We start from the raw sequence: 20,848 nt of genomic DNA, 5'->3' as shown, positions 1-20,848 counted from the left end.
AATGATGCTGAAAATTCAGCTTTGATCACAGGAATAAATGACACTTTACTGTATATTCACATAGAGAACAGCTGATTTACATTGTAAAAATATTTTACAAAACATTTGAAACTGAACGCACATCTGTACTGTATCAGTGTAGACAGCATCAGTGATTATAATCACATCCAGTGTACGTAAATATCAGCCGTTACGCGACTGAACGCCAGTGGGCGGGGCCTGTGGTGTGATGATGTATAACTATTGGTCGATGTCTTGCTCTGGAGGCGGGCATATGCAAATGTTTTTGCCAGTGTGATGTCACAGATCCTGCAATATCAAAACAAGACGTTTTTGGAGCTTGATTAAATAAATACTTCATTTATAATAAGGACATTGTACGCTATGAAACTTACAGGGTGTTTAAATAGTACAAAGACCTCTTAAATGTCCAAAGATCAAGGCAAATTATGATTTCTCATGTCATGATCGTTTTAGAGGATCTGTGATATAAACACAAACACTCACATCTCACATTTGGGGCTTTGCAGGAACTGGTGAGTTATTGAGATCAATTACCCATGAGCCACTGGGCAAAACAATTCAAACCCAGACGCTCACGGGGCAATTATTGCACATGAAGACTTTGATTAAAAAAACGCCCACTAAATAATAAATACATCACAGGTCTTTCCAATAAAAGATTAATTAATTATGTAGGTATGCATCCAAATCACAAGAAATTATTTTAATGACTTTATCAATTTGTATTTCTCACATCATTTTGATCAGCATGGACGAGTTTCAAACAGAGTTCATGAGTTAATCAGAGCAAATATGACCCTCAGCAATAATAACACAGGTTATGACAGCGGTGCTTTATGAAGCATGTCTGACACGAGCGTTGAGAGACAGCAGCCAATATAAACACGCAATTACCTGAACAAAAGGTGCGTCCCAAATCGCATACATGTGCACTATTCGACTCGCCTGAGCTTAGCTCCGCCCACAACACCTGAGGATGGGAAGTTCGGTCTGGACTTGATCCGTTGGGAAGCAAGTATACCTGAACCAGAGCTGTTCGGACCAATCACATTGTCAGGGCGGGGTTTATACGATGATGGACAGATGATCAACAGTAACGTCATCATCACGTCACCAAAGAGCGCTTGGGTTGAGTTCGTTTACAACAAAGATGGCCGCCGCTGGAGAACTGAGATCATCGCGTCTGTTATAGAAGATGTACAGCGCATTCGTTTTAAAAGAGGAACAGAACCGCAATCAAGGCATTTTCCGATCGGAAAGATGTTTTGCCGTCCTTCCTACGGGATTCGGTCGATCCAATCGAGTGCAGAGGCGTTTTCTTTCCTGGTTCGGTTGAAACGCCCCATAATCACAGCATCAGACTCACATGCTGACTAGCATATGAGTATGGCGACGTCAGGCTACTATTCTACGCCATTTTGTAGTATAAATATTGTGAGGAGTGCGTTCACACTGAAAATGCGTTCACAAAAAGAAAAAGTGCACTTTAACTACCCTGATGATGCACTTATTTAACGGGAAAAACTAAGTGTGGAGCGTTTATTCTGCGTTCTCTTTGACTCCGCTGGATCCGAAGTGCTGTCTGTACTTTGTTACTGCTATGCTGTGATAAACTTAAAGCGATAGTTCACCTAAAGGGATTTACTCACCCTGAAGCCAGTTATTTTAGTCGATAAAGTTTTAAATATGGATATTTTTCTTACACGAACGCATCGCTTCAGAAGGCCTTTATAAACCCGCCAGAGCCGGTCAAGCACTTTTATCATGGATGGATGCGCTTTGATGGACTTCCAAAAAAATATACCCATTGACTCCCATTATAAAGGACATTTTTTAATATAACTCTGATTGTGTTCGTCTTAAAGCAGAATGTCAGGTACTTTCCTGTTATCCGGACCCCACGATGGCCTACCCCTAACCCCGCCCCTAAACCTACCCGTCACTGGGGTAGACCAATCAGGGACGATGGCCTACCCCTAACCCCGCCCCTAAACCTACCCGTCACTGGGGTAGACCAATCAGGGACGATGGCCTACCCCTAACCCCGCCCCTAAACCTACCCGTCACTGGGGTAGACCAATCAGGGACGATGGCCTACCCCTAACCCCGCCCCTAAACCTACCCGTCACTGGGGTAGACCAATCAGGGACGATGGCCTACCCCTAACCCCGCCCCTAAACCTACCCGTCACTGGGGTAGACCAATCAGGGACGATGGCCTACCCCTAACCCCGCCCCTAAACCTACCCGTCACTGGGGTTAAGACCAATCAGGGACGATGGCCTACCCCTAACCCCGCCCCTAAACCTACCCGTCACTGGGGTTAAGACCAATCAGGGACGATGGCCTACCCCTAACCCCGCCCCTAAACCTACCCGTCACTGGGGTTAAGACCAATCAAGGACGATGGCCTACCCCTAACCCCGCCCCTAAACCTACCCGTCACTGGGGTTAAGACCAATCAAGGACGATGGCCTACCCCTAACCCCGCCCCTAAACCTACCCGTCACTGGGGTTAAGACCAATCAGGGACGATGGCCTACCCCTAACCCCGCCCATGGTATATGGTGGGGTCCGGATAACAGGAAAGTACCGAATGTCATATACACCTAGAATGACTTCAGGGTGAGTAAATCATGGGCTAATTTTAATTTTTGGGTGAACTGTCCCTTTAACTTTTGAGATCTTCGACATCCACATCATCTTTTCTTACAGTGTATAAGTGTATAGTGTACGGGTGAAACTCGAAAAATTAGAATATCGTGCAAAAGTTCATTTATTTCAGTAATTCAACTTAAAAGGTGAAACTAATATATCATATAGACTCATTACATGCAAAGTGAGATATTTCAAGCCTTTATTTGTTATAATTTTGATGATTATGGCTTACAGCTTATAAAAACTTTTCACAATATTCTAGTTTTGACTTTGGGGTTTTCATAAGCTGTAAGCCATTAATCATCAACATTATAACAAATAAAGGCTTGAAATATCTCACTTTGCATGTAATGAGCCTATATAATATATTAGTTTCACCTTTTAAGTTGAATTACTGAAATAAATGAACTTTTGCACCATATTCTAATTTTTCGAGTGTCACCTGTATAGCGCATCATTTGGGACACAGGTAAAGAAACACTTACCACGAGGTTCCCGATAACCATGACCAGCATGAAGACCAGAATACAGAGCGGCTGACCGGCCACTTCCATACAATCCCACATGGTCTCGATCCACTCTCCACACAAGACCCGAAACACGATGAGGAACGAGTGGAAGAAGTCCTTCATGTGCCAGCGGGGCAGCGTACAGTCCTTGGAGATCTTGCACACACACGACTCGTAGTTCTTCCCGAACAGTTGCATGCCGACCACGGCGAAGATGAAGACGATGATGGCCAGAACCAGCGTCAGATTCCCCAGAGCGCCCACAGAGTTCCCGATGATCTTGATCAGCGTGTTCAGAGTCGGCCACGACTTCGCCAGCTTGAAGACCCTCAGCTGAAGGAGAAGCGAAGAGTCGTTTAGCAAACAGAACAAACGAACGCGAGTTAGAAACAGCCGCACGATTCTGGATAAACTGAGAATCACGATTTCTTTTGGTTTCAAACTGAGATCGCGATTCTGAACAGACAACTAGACAAAATAACATGTAATTTACTAGAGGTTCTGAGAATTTTTAATTATTGCAGTCTATTTAAAATGTTTAATGAATCTGAATATTTTTTTTTAAATGGGTTGAGTGAATGATTCAACGACTCACTTATAAAGTACTTCATTGTTTCATTACTAAATGAATCAGCATTTTTTTAACAAATCTTTTGAATGAATGATTCAACGCCAAATACTTTTTTTAACAGTCACTTGTCGCCCCCTACTGGTGTAACGATGCAATGATACAATCGTTATTTGATGCGCCAAGTTACTTTCAAAAGGTGATTTGCTCAATTTCGATCGCTTTCGTAAACATACAGTAAACTATCAACTTTTATCCAAGTTCTTCTGTGATAATATGAATATTTGTTACACAGAAATAACGAAACTGTGATTGAAAAGATTGTTTGTGAAGCTGTTTCATACCTTTACAGGTGAAACTCAAAAACTTAGAGTATCGTGCAAAAGTTCATTTATTTCAGTAATTCAACTTAAAAGGTGAAACTAATATATTATATAGACTCATTACATGCAAAGTGAGATATTTCAAGCCTTTATTCGTTATAATGTTGATGATTATGGATTACAGCTTATGAAAACTTTTCACAATATTCTAATTTTGACTTTGAGGTTTTCATAAGCTGTGAACCATAATCATCAAAATTATAACAAATAAAGGCTTGAAATATCTCACTTTGCATGTACGTTGTAACTTTTACACGATATTCTAATTTTTCGAGTTTCACCCGTACATGACAACTGCTCTCAGCGCCAACACACACGTGAACCGTTGTCATTTAGGAATGAGATGAAGTGTGTGTTTGAATCGAGATCCCGATGGTTTAGCGGTGAATCGTGCAGCTCTAGATAAAAGCGTGTTTACCAGTCTGAATGAGCGCAGGACGGAGAGACCCTCCACGTTGGACAGACCCAACTCCATGAGACTCAGACTCACGATGAGGCTGTCGAAGATGTTCCAGCCCTGCTGAAAGTAGAAGTACGGGTCGAGAGCGATGATCTTCAACACCATCTCAGCGGTGAAGATTCCCGTGAACACCTGACAACAACACCACGTGAAACAAGTCGCTTTATGCTCCGAAACAATGAACTTTGTTTACGTTTATGCATGTGGAAGTTGTTACACTTTCTGGAAATCAAACCCAGTCGAACTGTTTGAGCTACAAGAATCATAATATTGATATGCATCTTTACATAAATAAATATATACATGTGAATGTGTAAACAATTAGTGCTGTCAAATCGATTAATCGTATCTAACATAAAAGTTTGTAAATATATAATGTGTGTGCGTGTGTGTATATATTAGTGCTGTCAAGCGATTAAATAATTTAAATCACGATTAATCACATTAATGTCGTAGTTAACTCACGATTAATCGCACATTTTTATCTATTCTAAATGTCTCTTGATTTCTTTTTGTCCCATTATTTTTTTCTCATTTTAATGCTCTTATCAACATGGAAAAGTGGATCGGCTTGCTTTGTGCAAATGTTTTTTATTGAAAACAACATCGGCATATACTGTGTTCAATTTCACACTAACATTCTCACTTGGAGCAAATAATCTCTCACACAATGTAACACTGTCCATCAATAAAAGGGTGAAAGAAATACTGACGAGGTCCTGATATTGACGAGGGGGCGGAGAATTCGCATCAGCTGTGTGTGTGTGTGTGTGTGTGTGTGTGCTTGGCCATCATCAAGTGGTGTTTCAGACTGGACGTGCTGCGATGATGATAGCTCAGTTCACAACGACAAAACACACAGATCACTTTGGTCTCGTCAATGGAACCATTTGGCAACTTTTTAAAAGTAAACTTTCCATTCAGAATCTTATTGGCATCCATTTCAGCGTCTCGCGCTCGTCACCCACTCAAAACGTAACGTTAACCAACTATTTGGCCGGCTCGCAAGCCCAAACGAGTGTGTGCGGCGTCGGGCCTGTTGTTTTGTTTCCGGTCTAGCTAGATCCGCTTGCGCTTTCAAAGCGTCCTCGCGCGGCGCAAGCCATTGAAATGAATGGGTTTCATAGCGCAGCGCCGCGTCTGTTGCAAAAGCATTGGAAAAAAGCTGCAAAGTTTGCTAGGCCAAAAAGACGCCGTTAAAATGGGTTTGCGTTAACGCCGTTAATAACGCGTTTAACTGACAGCCCTAGAATATATATATATATATATATAATGTATATATATACATACACACACATATATATAAACAAACATTTATGTAAGATGCGATTAATCGATTTGACATCACTAGTATAAATGTAAATAAATGAATGCATAAACAATAAATAAATACACATGTCAATGTATAAATTAATGTATAGATGTAAATGAATGTATTTAAACATGTGAACTTGAATTAATGCATTTACATTCGTTTCTACAGATGTAGATTTGCTTGAAAAACTGTAAATATTTATTGTGATTTTCTTCGTTGTGAATATTACATTGCTGCAAAACTCTAGGATATGATCTATTAATGTAGTACTGAATTTTTTTCTTTAAATTGTATTTATTACTTATTTTTTATGTATTTCTGAGTAGTATACTATGATTGGCAGCTGAAAGCATAATTAAATTAGCCAATATGTATATAAATATAAAACAGGCGTGCAAGGGGCGGGGCATGTGTAGAACTTTGTGATTGACAGGCGGTTCGATCCTGTAGAACCCTGAGATATATACAGGTGTGTGTGTGTGTGTGTGTGTGTGTGTGTACAACAGGTCTGCTGCTTGCTTCAGCTCTTTTATATATGAAAGTTGCTCTGTTTCTTGTATCTTGTATGTGCACGTGTGGATGTGACTATGATACGTGACCCGGCAGCAGGAGGAGTCACACACACACACACACACACACACACACTGTGAAGATGAACAGACCAGAACATCGTCTCTGGTTCTGCCTCACGTCCCGTAATGAACGCTTTCATCTGAACAATAAACAGAGATCTGGAAAGACATCTTCATCCTCTCTGAGAGTGAATCTCATGAAAACACGACCAAAACAATTAAAAAAATATATATATATTATTATATGAATGATCAAGTCACGAGGCAAAAATGATGTATTATGTAATAAACATCAATTAAAGCACATTTTTTGTGTGTTGAACCTGGACATTTTTATAATTCTCTTTATTATAATGTAGTATTTTTACTGTATAACTGTAAAAATGTTAGAAATACAAATTAGTATTTGTTTATTAAAATCCGCATAATTTAAACACATCGCAATAAATAGTACTATTATGTAGTAATATAAATACTTTAATTAAAATAATATTAAAAAAGAATGAATTTTAATTTTTTAAAAATGGGGTTAAAGTGCCTAATAGCTGATTATTACAAAATTGCTTTGTTCATTTAAATACATAAATTGAGATAAAAATATAAGAAAAAATAGAAATGTTGCCTTTAAATTATTTTATTTCAGCTGCTTTTAACTAGTCTGACTTTAGATTTGGGGGTAAAACGTGATCTTCCAATGAGATTCACCCTCGAGGAGATTTATTTTCCAGTCTATAGTGAGTCATTTTCATATCGCTGATGATGAGATGTTGGTGAGCATAACAGATTCATACAGACGCATCATCATCATCATCATCATCATCATCGCTGACAGCCCTGCGCCGGCATCTCTCCCAGACACACACACGATACACACCTTCCACACACACATCAACATCTCCGTGAAGCGGTTAACTCGTCCTCATCCCTGACACGCGCACACACTCCCAAACATGCTGGCTTGCTTTAACCCAATTTTGGGTCAAATATGGACAAACAGTGGGTTAAAAATCTCCCCTTATCTGTGAGAACGTCAAATTATGTTTATGAATTTAAATCTAAATTTGAATTTTTTTTGTGTGTTTTTTTTACTTTGGCTTTTTAAACTTTGTATGTTAAATTTGCCTATTTTATTTTGTATTGTTTCTTTTTATTTTTTGTTTGTTTTCTTTCATTGTTTTATCTAATTTGTAGCATTATGGTTCAACTGCTGTTGTGTTTATCGCTGCTTAATAAATACACGAATGAATGAAAATGTAGTTAATAAATTTAACCCTGGGTTAGGTTAGGCTGGGTTAGTCCATATTTGGCCCAAAGTTGGGTTGAAACAACAGGAGTTTTTCGAGTGTACTGAACGCGAAGCCAGGAGGTGTTGGGTCATTTCTGAAGCCGGAACTGAATGTGTTCAGAGTGACGGACACACACCGACGACGAGATGCAATCGGACGTCAGGAAATGACATCATCATCGTGTCTGTTCAGACAGCTGACACAGGAAATGACATCATCATCGTGTCTGTTGAGACAGCTGACACAGGAAATGACATCATCATCGTGTCTGTTGAGACAGCTGACACTTCTGAAACTAACAATCAAACAGCGTGCTCTGGACACAGCGAACAACAGACAATAGAAATATAGAAGAAATTGTGTATAATATAATATAACATAACAATATACTGTAGTAAAATATAATAAAACATAATACAATATAATATAGTCATTAATATAATTTATGAGTCATTAAGTGATTATATAATTAAAATACGCTGAAAAAGCGTGGAGGGCATGACAAATGTATATTTTTTATGTACATTATACTATATTTTATACAATATTATATAATATTATATAATATAATATAAGAAAAATAAATAAACTAAAATTAAACAAAAGTACTAAAATTACTGAAGTTGAAATAAAAATAAATTAAAGCTAAATAGAATTTATATCGATATAATTTCCAAACCATCTGATCTTTATAGCTCTGTAATTTTATCACATGAAAACTAATAATCCCTTTTATTCCTCCAAAAGGAGTTTTAGGAGCTAAATCTGATGAAAGCTGAGCTGTACATCCAGACTCCTGAGCAATGAAGGAGAAACGAATGTTTGTGGAGCGTCTCTCCACCCGTCAGTGTGAGTTTCTCCATCTAACACAGATTACAAACAACACGTGACCTCTGACCTCCGGCCGAGCGCAGCGAGACACGCTAACACACGCGTGACTCACGCCTGTCTGCCTCTCTCTCACACACACACACACACTCTCTCTCAAAGCAACAAATGCTGCGTAAGCCAAACATGCAACAGTTCACAGTCCGTACAGGAGATGTTGACACAACAAATCAAATCTCATGTCTTTGCCACAGATAAGAAAACTTTTAAATAACCTTTATAAATATATAATAAATAACGTTTTTTTATTCAATTTAATTTATTAAAATAAATAAAAAAATTAAATGCATTTAATTTTTATTTTTATTTTAATAAAATAAAAAATAGAATTAAAAAACGTTATTTATTATATATTTATAAAGGTAATATAATATAATATAATATAATATAATATAATATAATGAAAAATAATATAATATATTATAATATACACGGACACGTTGTATATTATATCATGTTAACATGATGTAATACTTTTTGGACACTAAGACAGCATTGTTGTATCTTGTTCCATCAGTAAATCATCAGTAAATCATCAGTAAATCATCAGTAAATCATCAGTGATTCATCGGTGAATCATCGGTGAATCATCAGTAAATCATCAGTGAATCATCAGTGAATCATCGGTGAATCATCAGCGAATCATCAGCGAATAATCTGTGAATCATCGGCGAATCATCGGTGAATCATCGGTGAATCATCAGTGAATCATCGGTGAATCATCAGTGAATCATCAGTGAATCATCGGCGAATCATCGGTGAATCATCGGCGAATAATCGGTGAATCATCGGTGAATCATCAGCGAATCATCAGCGAATCATCAGCGAATAATCTGTGAATCATCGGCGAATCATCGGTGAATCATCGGTGAATCATCAGTGAATCATCGGTGAATCATCAGTGAATCATCAGTGAATCATCGGCGAATCATCGGTGAATCATTGGTGAATCATCGGTGAATCATCGGTGAATCATCGGTGAATCATCAGCGATTCATCAGTGAATCATCAGCGATTCATCAGTGAATCATCAGCGAATCATCGGCGAATCGTCAGTGAATCGTCAGTGAATGATCAGTGAATCGTCAGTGAATCGTCAGTGAATCATCAGTGAATCGTCAGTGAATCGTCAGTGAATCATCAGTGAATCATAAATCCTCAGTAAATCAGTGGTGCTCACCAGGTTCCCCACAGACAGCATGCGGTTGAACTCATCCGTCATGGGATAGTGTTCGAGAGCCATGAAGAGTGTGTTGAGGACGATGCAGATAGTGATGGCCAGATCCAGGAAGGGGTCCATGACCATGATCTTCACCCACTCCTTCAGCTTCATCCAGCGAGGGCAGCACGTCCACACCAGGTACTTGTGTGCGAACGCGTACCAACACGGGTGGCACTTCTGCTGCGCCTCCTCCAGCTCTGAGACACCAAACACACAACATTACAGCTCATTCGGCTATATGGAATGTAATATAGATTATGTATAAATATATATACAGTATATACATGCAAAAATGTCCTAAATATATACATGGATATGTGTGTATTTATATATACAAAATTATTATACACAGTACACACACATATATTATGTAAACACAAATGTTTATTTTGGATGCGATTAATCGTTGCCCAGCACTAATTCAGAGAGATTACTCTGAGTATTAATAGTGTTAAATCACCAGTAAGAAACTTAAAAAGGTTGCTCTGTTGCATCAGAACACACACACAATCCTTTGTGGCTCTTATTAAAACCAAGTGCTTACAACTTTAAGGTGCTTTTCAGCCATTTTACTAACTTCAACCATTTTGTACAAATCCAACTCCTAAACCCCGCCCCCCAAAAACATGTCAGCCAATCCGATGTCAGCAAACCTGAGAGTGCACAATGATTGACAGGCATCTAGTGTTCGTGATCATGGTCAGATAGTTTAATGTGATTTCTAATTTTCAATGATTTCTGTCAGGTAAGAGGGATTTTATACATGATATTAATGCACTAAAGTGTACTATAATAAAAGGATGGATTGTTTACCTGTTTGGGTGAATAAATTAAATAAAAAAATTACGTAAATGAAGCAATAAGGCCTCATCTCACAGTCTATGTAGCTATCTGACTGTAAATAAAAGATGTTTTTGGCAATGCTATTCAAATGTTAAAAGCCAAAAATCTGCATTAGAGCAGATTTAGACAATGCAAACATAATGTATATTAATGTGGCTTGTAGCACCACATGAAAAGGTCACAGTGAAAGGTTAGCATGTTGTTTTTCTACCCTACTGAGGTCGAATCACACTTGATACGCGCGGATGTGTGTTTCGGAGGAACCTGTAAGTGTTCTAATGAGAAATGAGACAGAGACGGACACTTTGTGGGTCTAGATTTGGCTCTGCGTCAGTAATGTGCCAGTAACTCGTGCGATGAGAAGCTGAGATGGTGTGATGCTCCACAGCGGGTTCATTCGACCTGTCAGGCTTTATTTCATCCTCCACAAGAGAAACTGACTAACAAACAGACCTTCAGTTTACACCCTCTTCCCCTTTACACAGCAGGAGCCAAGCTGAGCACGACATGTGTAACATTGTGTTTTTGTATTAATGTTGCATTATGAGAATTGTTATTATTTTTTTGCTTGATTTAATTAAATTATAAAAAATATTTTTTTAAATAATTTTTTCAAATAATTCAGGATAAATTGTATATTAATTTAAATTATAAGAAATAAATAACTGTTTTAAAAAAATAAGTTAATTGATTAAAATTGTATTTATATATTTTAATTCTAAAAACAAATAATTTCTTTTTAAATAATTCAAAATAAATCAATTTGTTTTTTATTTAAATTATAAAAAATAAAGAATTATTTTAATTAAATAATTAGTTAAAATTATTTTAATTAAATAACTTAATTTAATATTTTAATTATTATAGAAATATAAAAAATATAAAAAAGGTTGAATTAATTGTATTTATTTATTTATTAGTACTATTATTCAGTGTTTATTTATTATTATATTAGGCATTTATTTATATATGCACAACATGTACAAATAAAAATATATACTATTATTATTATTATAAAATCACAGATTTTATTTGTTTATTTGTGTACATTAATTTACTTCTGTCATAACAAATAGTCCATGCGAATAAAATTCAGGCCCTGAACAATAAAAACATGGTGAAAACTATGATAACCATGGTACATTTTTATAAAGGGTGCGACTGAGTATTTTTGCAATATGGCTAATCCAGTGTCATCATATAAATCAGTAAGTGGAAGCTAGCAATCTATCATACACGTATGTAAGCATCATCTGACATAACGTGCTCATTACAGTAAATTTGGCCTGCTGCTGTCCTGCCGTGTCAGCTTTCACATGCGTGATAATGAGGATTGGCATTTTCTTACGCTAGCAGGTCTAAACTCAGACCCTGTGAGCTCAGGCCTTCTTCTGTTAGCAACTTTTGTGCTGACCAATCAAGAGTCCAGAAAAGACTCAAAAATATGGGCCATTTTTGTTCATAAATGACATTTCATGAGCAGTGGTGTCCTCTAGTCAGGAGAGCACACTAGCCATACGATACAAAACAGACTTTTGAGGAAGTATCCTATCCTGAAAAAAAAATACCACTCAGGTTTAAGACTCGTTCACATCAAGGATAATAACTATAGTGATAACTATATTTGTGTCTATATAGCGGCATTGTCGACTCGTGGAGTTTCCCAATCTTTCCTGACCTTTGCTGTCTGCAAAAACTCTATAAATAACTAAAATATAACTAAAAATCTCAATAAATCTTAACTATATGTGTCTACATCGACAGATGATATTGTGCTGTTTTTTCTAAGCGCGCTACAATTTTGTCGTCTGTCACTTTAAATTCTCAAGCTCGTTAAAGTCAGATGGATTCTGATTGGCTGTCAATGTTTTTATCGTTCATCAGCTGCCAAAAATCGCTATGAAAGTGATATCGCTCTGTTCTGTTTATTTTAAGTTTGCTTCAATTTTGTCGTCTGTCACTTTAAATGTTTGCGCTCGTTAAAGTCAGGAAGATTCTGATTGGCTAACAACGTTTCCATCGTTCATCACCTGAAAATAAAATCGCTATGAAAGTGACATCGCTCTGTCTATTCAAAGCCCGCCACAATTTTGTCGTCTGTCACTTTAAATGTTAACGCTCGTTAAAGTCAGGAGGATTCTGATTGGCTGACAACGTTTTTATCGTTCATCATCTGGGAAGAAAATCACAATGACAGTGATATAATTCTGTTCTTTTTATTCTAAGTTCGCTGCAATTTTGCCGCTTTAAATGCTCGAGCTCGTTCCCAGCAGGAACATCGCAAACAATGAAAATAAATGTATCACTTGTATTAGTTTCTATATAAACTTCTACAGGTGGTCTATTCATTCGTGTCCTAAAACACTCTCCTGATAGGCGTAACAGATTTGAAACTGCGAGGACGTTCTGTAACGTTATCATTTATCGTCTGAAACGCTCAGGGAAGAGTCGGTCCTCTTGTGCCGGCCAGGTGATGTCCCAGTCTGGAGCATCAGTGGGAGGGTTACACCTTTCCACTGAATAACAACAGCGAGTACGTCTCGGGGGACGACATTAACCACGAGCAGATGGAGACACTTCTCCTGGCCTCGCACGCACCTCGCAGAAAAAGACTTACACACTTATTTTATGTGCATATGGAGTGTTTTCAGGGCTCATATCTCATCGCTGGCTCGTTTGCGATCGGTGTTGGTTTGTTGTTGTTGTGTAGCTGTCTTACCTTCCATGGCGTCAGTGATGTAGCTGGTGGCGCTCAGGGCCCGGTCCCGGCCCTCCTGGGGCAGCTGGGGCAACAGCATGCTGCTCAGCTCATTGGTGGAGTTGTGCCCCTGTAAGACCAGAACATGCACATAAATGCCTTCATAATGCAATAAACAAGGGCAGACTTTTAGAACTCAGTGGTTTCTCTTTCACTTATATTTATTTTATAATAATATGTATTACAATGGAGGTTTACAAAAACAAAAGGTTGGTTTGAGGTTGCAAGGGTGTCAGGGTGGTTGCTAGGGTGTCAGGGTGGTTGCTAGGGTGTCAGGGTGGTGGCTAGGGTGTTGTTTAGGGCATTTTTAGTATCCCTGTGCAGTTGTTAAGTGTTTTAATGCTTTTAAGCACAGTTTTACAAAAACAAATGGTTGGTTTGAGGTTGCAAGGGTGTCAGGGTGGTTGCTAGGGTGTTGCTTAGGGCATTTGTAGTATCCCTGTGCAGTTGTTAAGTGTTTAATGCTCTTAAGCACAGTTTTACAAAAACAAAAGGTTGGTTTGAGGTTGCAAGGGTATCAGGGTGGTTGCTAGGGTGTCAGAGTGGTTGCTAGGGTGTTGCTTACGGCATTTGTAGTATCCCAAGTTGGCAACTCCATAGTAATGTCCATAAAATCACTCAGAACAGGTAGCAAATGCACAGCAACACTAGCAATGCCCTTGCAATGGCAAAAACAACACCCTAGCAACCATCCAGTCACCCTAGAAACCACATAGCTGTTTGTCTAAAATTGTTCAGAACAATCAACTGCAAAGCAACACTAGCAGTGCCCTTGAATCATAACCACATAACAACACCCTAGCAACCAACCAGTCCCCCTAGAAACAAACCACATAGCTGTTTGTCTCATTCAGAACACTTAGCAACTGCACAGCCACACTAACATTCTCAATAGCCCACAACACCGTAGTAACCACATAGCAACTCCCTAGCAACCACCCATACACCCCAGCAGCCACATTACTATTTGTCTAACATTGTTCAGAACACTTAGAAACTGCAAAGCAACACTAGCAGTGCCCTTGGAATCACAACCACATAGCAACACCCTAGCAACCATCCAGTCACCTTAGAAAACACATAGCTGTTTGTCTAAAATCATTCAGAACACTTAGCAACTGCACAGCCACACTAGCAATCTCAATGTCCCGCAACACCGTAGTAACCACGTAGCAACGCCCTAGCAACCACCCAGTCATCCTAGAAACCACATAGCTGTTTGTCTAAAATCATTCAGAACACTTAGCAACTGCACAGCCACACTAGCAATCTCAATGTCCCGCAACACCGTAGTAACCACGTAGCAACGCCCTAGCAACCACCCAGTCATCCTAGAAACCACATAGCTGTTTGTCTAAAATCATTCAGAACACTTAGCAACTGCACAGCCACACTAGCAATCTCAATGTCCCGCAACACCGTAGTAACCACATAGCAACGCCCTAGCAACCACCCAGTTTGTCTAAAATCGTTCAGAACACTTATCAACTGCACAGCTCTAGCAGTGTACCTTGGAATCACAACCACATAGTAACACCCTAGCAACCACCCAGTCACCCTAGAAACCACATAGCTGTTTGTCTAAATTTGTTCAGAACACTTAGCAACTGCACATCAACACAAGAAATGCCCTTAGAACTTAAAATCATTCAGAACACTTAGCAACTGCTTAGCAATGTGCTCTAAAAAATCATTCAGAACAGGTAGAAACTGTACAGCAACACTAGGAATGTCCTTGTAATCACCCACAACAACGTAGCAACCACATAGCAACACCCTAGCAACCATCCAAACACCCCAGCAACCACATTGCAATGTGCTTAAAAGTATTTAGACACTTGCATAAAACACTGTACAGCGATACTAGAAATGCAACCACATTGCAAGACCCTAGCAATCACCCTGACACCCTTGCAACCTTAAACCAACCTTTTGTTTTTGTAAAACTGCTTAAAAGCATTAAAACACTTAACAACTGCATGCCAAGTAATCTGAACAGTTTTAAGCACATTGCAATGTGGTTGCTAGAGTGTTTAGCTGTTTGCTAGGGCGTTGCTACAGTGTTTCTAGTGTTGCTGTGCAGTTGCTAGGTTTTCTGAACGTTTTTAGACAATAGCTATGTGGTTTCCAGTGTTGCTGTGCAGTTGTTACCTGTTCTGAAAGATTTTAAGCACAATGCTGTGCAGTTGCTAGGGTCACTGCAAGGTGGTTGCCAGACACTACTATGTGGTTGCTAAGGTGTTCTGGATAGCTCCACCCTCAAATCTCTCTGATATTCTGGTCTCTAGATATGGCTCAGCAAACACTATATTTAACATATTATATTGACTTGGCTGAAAACACACACACATTAATCTTCAACACTCGGTGGCATTTAAAATCGATTCTGTTTAGTGCAAAACAAAAGACTAATAACATCAGCTATTAACCCTCAGCAGAAATGTCTTAAGTGTTAATGGGTGGTTAGGGAAATGTGATCATTTTTGTCAAACGCTTTTATGCATTTGTTTTCTAAACGTTTGCTGGAGGTGCCTGTTTTAATTGTTTTAATATGAGGCCTTTGAGACAAGTACATGATGTCTGACTGTAACAATGACCCTCTGATTATATAATGTGTTTTTGATCGCAGGTAATCAAAGGAATGACGCAGGAGCACTTCACATCGGCCCACCATAACGCCCACTGCTGCTGTTCAGACGAGTGGGAAACACCGCTGCAGGAGTGTGTGTGTGTGCGCGCCTCAACTCTTATTCAACATCTGTTGCTACGTAACCATGACTACATCGCCAAGACAACAGGGTTTCCATGCCTCTAACACACAGTCCAGACAGTTCTCAGACTCCTTTCTGAGTATTTCAGATTTCTTGGCTTGACGTTGTACTTCCGTTTCATACAACTGGCTAAAGATTATGAATGTTGAGCCCACATAGAAAAGAAAACTCACTTATAATATATCAAAAAGATCTACATTTTTCCACCTAGACAGCAATGAGATTAGGGAAACCAAACAGCAATTTTACATCGTCAAAATATTACTGTTTTTATTGTATTTTTACTGTATTTTACTGTATTTTTGATCAAATAAATGCAGCCTTGGTGAGCAGATGTCGTCGTTGAAATAAAAAAAGTCCTAAGTTTTGATCTGTAGTGAATATTTAAATATAGAGTTGATTTCCATTTATTTCTATATTTTAGTAGCCTGGCTAACGCCAGACCCAATCTCGTTGAGAATTGGGTCTGGGAACCACATGTTCATTTTCTCGTATTTGAGGCGTGGTTTACGAATGCCCAGAGCCGTTTATTGGGTGCTACGAATGTCTGTCAAATGCGCCTGTACGTAGCTCATAGCCAATCGTTTCTATTATACCAGATGACGTATGTAGAGCGACAGAAATTAGACGAGGGAGACGACGAAGGCCGGTGGGTCAGAGATTTATGTGTAGTCTACACGATGGCGTGTATCTAACGGCCGTTTCACACCGCATGCGTGAGCGGCGCGTATTTTTTCGGCGTGCATGTTAACCTGTTAAGCTTCAAGCCCACTATTGAAAAATCCCCAGAAATGACATACCCAAACTAAAACAGATACAGTTCATGAACCCTTTGCACTAAAAGCACAAGTATGATCTCATTTGAAAGCTGACACTTGGTTGTTTATTGTAAATGTAGAATTAATTATTGTCATAATGAAAAAAACAATTTTAAATAGCTTCAAAGTTTTGTAAAGTTATTAGAAATTTATTTTTATGAAACATCTTCATGAAAATAAAATTGAAGTTGGCCCTGGAGCAATCTAGAAATGCACTGCAGCTAAAGCCATATGTGTGACCATTTTATATTTAAAATCTGAAAATGATAAGTATAAAGCTCTGTATTTAGTTAAATGTTTTTCAAGATCATGTCAAATTACTTTATTTTGATTAGACTCTATTAGCAAACGGATGTTTAGTCATCTTCTGAGTCATCTATTCAGTCTATTGTCTCTATTGTTTTGTGGTGCCCCATTCAGTCTCAGTCTCCCCTGCACACATTTACACCTCTCCAGACTGGTTATTATGGCTCTAAATATGCATTTCTTTTGTCTGCATTATAGCTACTAACGACTGGCTATTCACAAGCTATTCATAGGGTTTCAAACCCTAATTTCTTTTATCAAAGTTCTCACTAAATATTTGAAACTGGTATCAAATGCACTGAAACATTTCAGTAAGCATTCCTATTTAGAAAAAAATCATAAAACAATAACTGCTCGTGGCAGGTGCGCCTGGGCTCGCTAGCATGTTAGCTTAGCACACCATCAATACACGACCATTTATGAGATTAAAACTATGTTTGCGCTCCAAACTCACTATATAACGCAAGTCTAGTGTTTTAAATAATCTTCTGTGATCTAACTTGGCTTCAGATAAAAAAAAAATCAGACAGAAAATGTATTATTTAGTGTTCTGAACGATGATGAAATCTATATCGATTAGCATTACATTATAAATATAATCTATTATTATGAAATACCTGGCATGGCTTGAAGAACACAGGTAACTCAAATATCATTGCAATCATGTTTATTGTCTTCAAAACATCTTTATCTGCATGTTACAGCGATCTCTGTACTTTCTGTATCACTCAGTGACGTCCTGGAATGTCACATGACTATGGGTCTTCTTCATGATCCATATATGGACTTTTATTGGACATAATAGCGCCCCCATGCTATTGGTATGAATGGAAAACACAGCACATCTCAGGAAGAAGCGATCATTATGATTACATCGACGCATTTGGGTATAAATTCAATAAATATTATTCCTGTCTATAGAAATATGATGTGAATCTATGAGAATATATCAATATTTCTCCACATCTGCACATTGTTGAGCTAAAAGCCCTCAGGGACGTTGTTTTGTGAATCGCTATCATGAGGACAGCACGGAGTGTTTTTTATGAATGGACCAGCTGACGCTCATAATTCATATTAAAGGTATCGACTCGTTTTTTTCATTTCATAACTCCTGACACAAATTAAGACATAACTGTCACTATAAGTTTCTCAGAATACAATAGTGGTCAAATACTGAATCTTGAGTCTTATATCTTTTTAATGATGTATAGTTTGTCAAGGTATAACATTAAATCTGATAGTATATTTGAACTAAATAAATAAAAAAACGCTTCAGTGCGCCGACGCTCTGGAGAAGGTTAAGATTAAGCAATGAGTGCATTCACACCGGGAGCAGCGCGTGAGCGTCGAGCAGGAGCGCCGCGTGAGCAGCAGTGAAGCGGGGGTTTCGAATCTGTTTTTTGCTGCATTGCTCACGCTAAATTAAAGTGAAAGCACACTTTTGATGGACAAAAATAAATGTGATTTCACACAAAAATTGCCCAAAATGCACAGAATTAGCATGTCTAGTGAGTTTTAACAAGAACTTGAGTAGGCAAATAAAAGAAAATAAAGACTCTAAAATATTTATAGAAGATTTACCCGGTAAAAACTTGTTTTTAATTATTCAGTTTGGGTGAAAGTTGTGTATTATATAAATAAATAAAAACTAAAGTAAACTAGCCAGAAAATATTATATATAAACGTTCTTTTAGTTCATGTAACGTTAACACACAGACAGCTACAGGCTAGCACAACCCAAATCAAACCCGAGTGTGTGGTTTATTTGTGTGTTTTGTTTTTTATCCGCGGAGTTGCGGTCTTGTAAACATCGAAAGTATGACTGAAACTAATAGATTGGAGCCATTTTCTGGGTTGTTTTGTTGTATTACATTTAACTTATATGCGAATGTTGTACACCTCCCCATTACAAACTTTCAAGACTATCAATGTTATAAAATGACCAACTTCTAAAAACAAATGTATAGTTGTTTATGTAAAGAATTGCTCGCTTATATATAATGCCGAAGTCATATTTCAATGTCTTTGGAAAACAAGAAAAAACACAAAATGACTTAACGTTAAGCAATTATGCTATGAGGCTAACGATATGTAGCTTTGGAGCCGCTGCTGTGACACTGTCTACAAACGCTTCCAGTGTGAATACTCTCGCGCGTCTGCAGCTGCAGTGACGATGTAGTGACACGCTGCTCAAATGCCGCTCACGCTTGCGGTGTGAAACCTATATGTGAAACGGCCGTAAGGCTGCATCGAAAGGTAACTTCGCGTCTGCTGCCATGTTTGATCCATAGGTATAAACAAACTGCTTCGGTGTGTCGCATAGACGCGTCATCGTCTTGCTGCTCCCTTCCCGTTCTGTGATTGGTTCCCTAAATGAGGCGAAAAATCTGGCCATGGTATCCAGACTGCCTTTCAGCGTGAATTGAATCGCGCTGCGGTAAGGCAGTATGGGGAAACCCAGGCTAATATTTTAGCACAACTATAAGCAATTAATCATTAGACAATTAAAAATATCATGCATTTTGAAGAATTTTATAATAATAATAATGATTATTATTATAATTATAATATTGATTATTTTTATTATGATAGCAATAATATTGACATTACCTTATAATATGATATAATATTATTAATAATATATAATATTATTAATACATTTAATACAATACAATTAATACATGATTAAATAACTGTATTTTCTATGTACATTTCTGAAATGCAGAAATGTACAAAATAAATTTGAATTGAATTGAATATTATGTCATAACTCAAATGAGATCTCAATATAAACTTATTAATTATTTTCCATAATCTGAGCTGCTTCAGCTAATAGCTGCTAAACATTTCACCCAAAAATTAAAAGAAAAATAGAAAGGATTTTGCATTAAAAAATGCAGCCTATTTTTTTACTTTTATTTAAGTTTTACATCATGCAAATAATGTCATCATGCAACACAAAGCTTCAAATATATATTTTCTTAATTTTAGCTTTACATTCAAGTGTGAAATATGACGTGTAAGTTTTTTTTTTGTCAGATTCACTTCATGGAATATTCTTGATAACTTACTGTAATCTTACTGTAAACATCATCAGATTACTGCTACATTCGGCTTAATAGCTGATAATGCAAAACGTCTAGACAACAACAACAAAAATCCATATTGTCTGTTGGACTTATTAAATTAAAATAACCTCAGTCTTTGTATTAGAATTATTCCATTTGACATGCGGACAAATGAACATTTGCGAGCGTAGGAAAGAGCAGAAGAGGTGGAGGTTCTTGCAGAACACTAATCATTACACAGCATGTTTTCAGTCGGCCAATAAAAGAAAAGAACTCGTCGACATCAGCTCAGAAAAGGCAAGAGAGGAATGCATATTATCAATGTGACTGACAGCTGTAGAAGGACTGAGGATATGAACAACACACACACACACACACACACACAGCAGTCGGTTCT

The 20,848-nt window shown here is 37.9% G+C and overlaps 1 protein-coding gene across 3 annotated transcripts in view; it reads right to left on the bottom strand.

Annotated features, from left to right (window-relative positions):
* scn5lab (sodium channel, voltage gated, type V-like, alpha b) overlaps window positions 1–20,848 on the bottom strand; it is a 186,570-nt gene that overhangs the window by 74,106 nt on the left and 91,616 nt on the right. For all 3 annotated transcript variants that reach the window (XM_056263626.1, XM_056263625.1, XM_056263624.1), the window contains 4 exons: window positions 13,447–13,555; window positions 9,843–10,081; window positions 4,560–4,733; window positions 3,167–3,523 (listed from right to left, as the gene is read on the bottom strand). In XM_056263626.1, coding sequence (XP_056119601.1) covers window positions 3,167–3,523; window positions 4,560–4,733; window positions 9,843–10,081; window positions 13,447–13,555 — 879 coding nt within the window. The remainder of the gene's footprint in view (window positions 1–3,166; window positions 3,524–4,559; window positions 4,734–9,842; window positions 10,082–13,446; window positions 13,556–20,848) is intronic.

Source organism: Rhinichthys klamathensis, unplaced genomic scaffold, assembly GCF_029890125.1.
Source record: "Rhinichthys klamathensis goyatoka isolate OS25496 unplaced genomic scaffold, OSU_Roscu_1.1 h1tg000209l_1, whole genome shotgun sequence".
In the NCBI taxonomy this organism is placed as follows: Eukaryota; Metazoa; Chordata; class Actinopteri; order Cypriniformes; family Leuciscidae; genus Rhinichthys; species Rhinichthys klamathensis.
The sequence above is the reverse complement of the archived record's forward strand: the minus strand, read 5'-3'. Positions and strand labels throughout refer to the sequence as shown.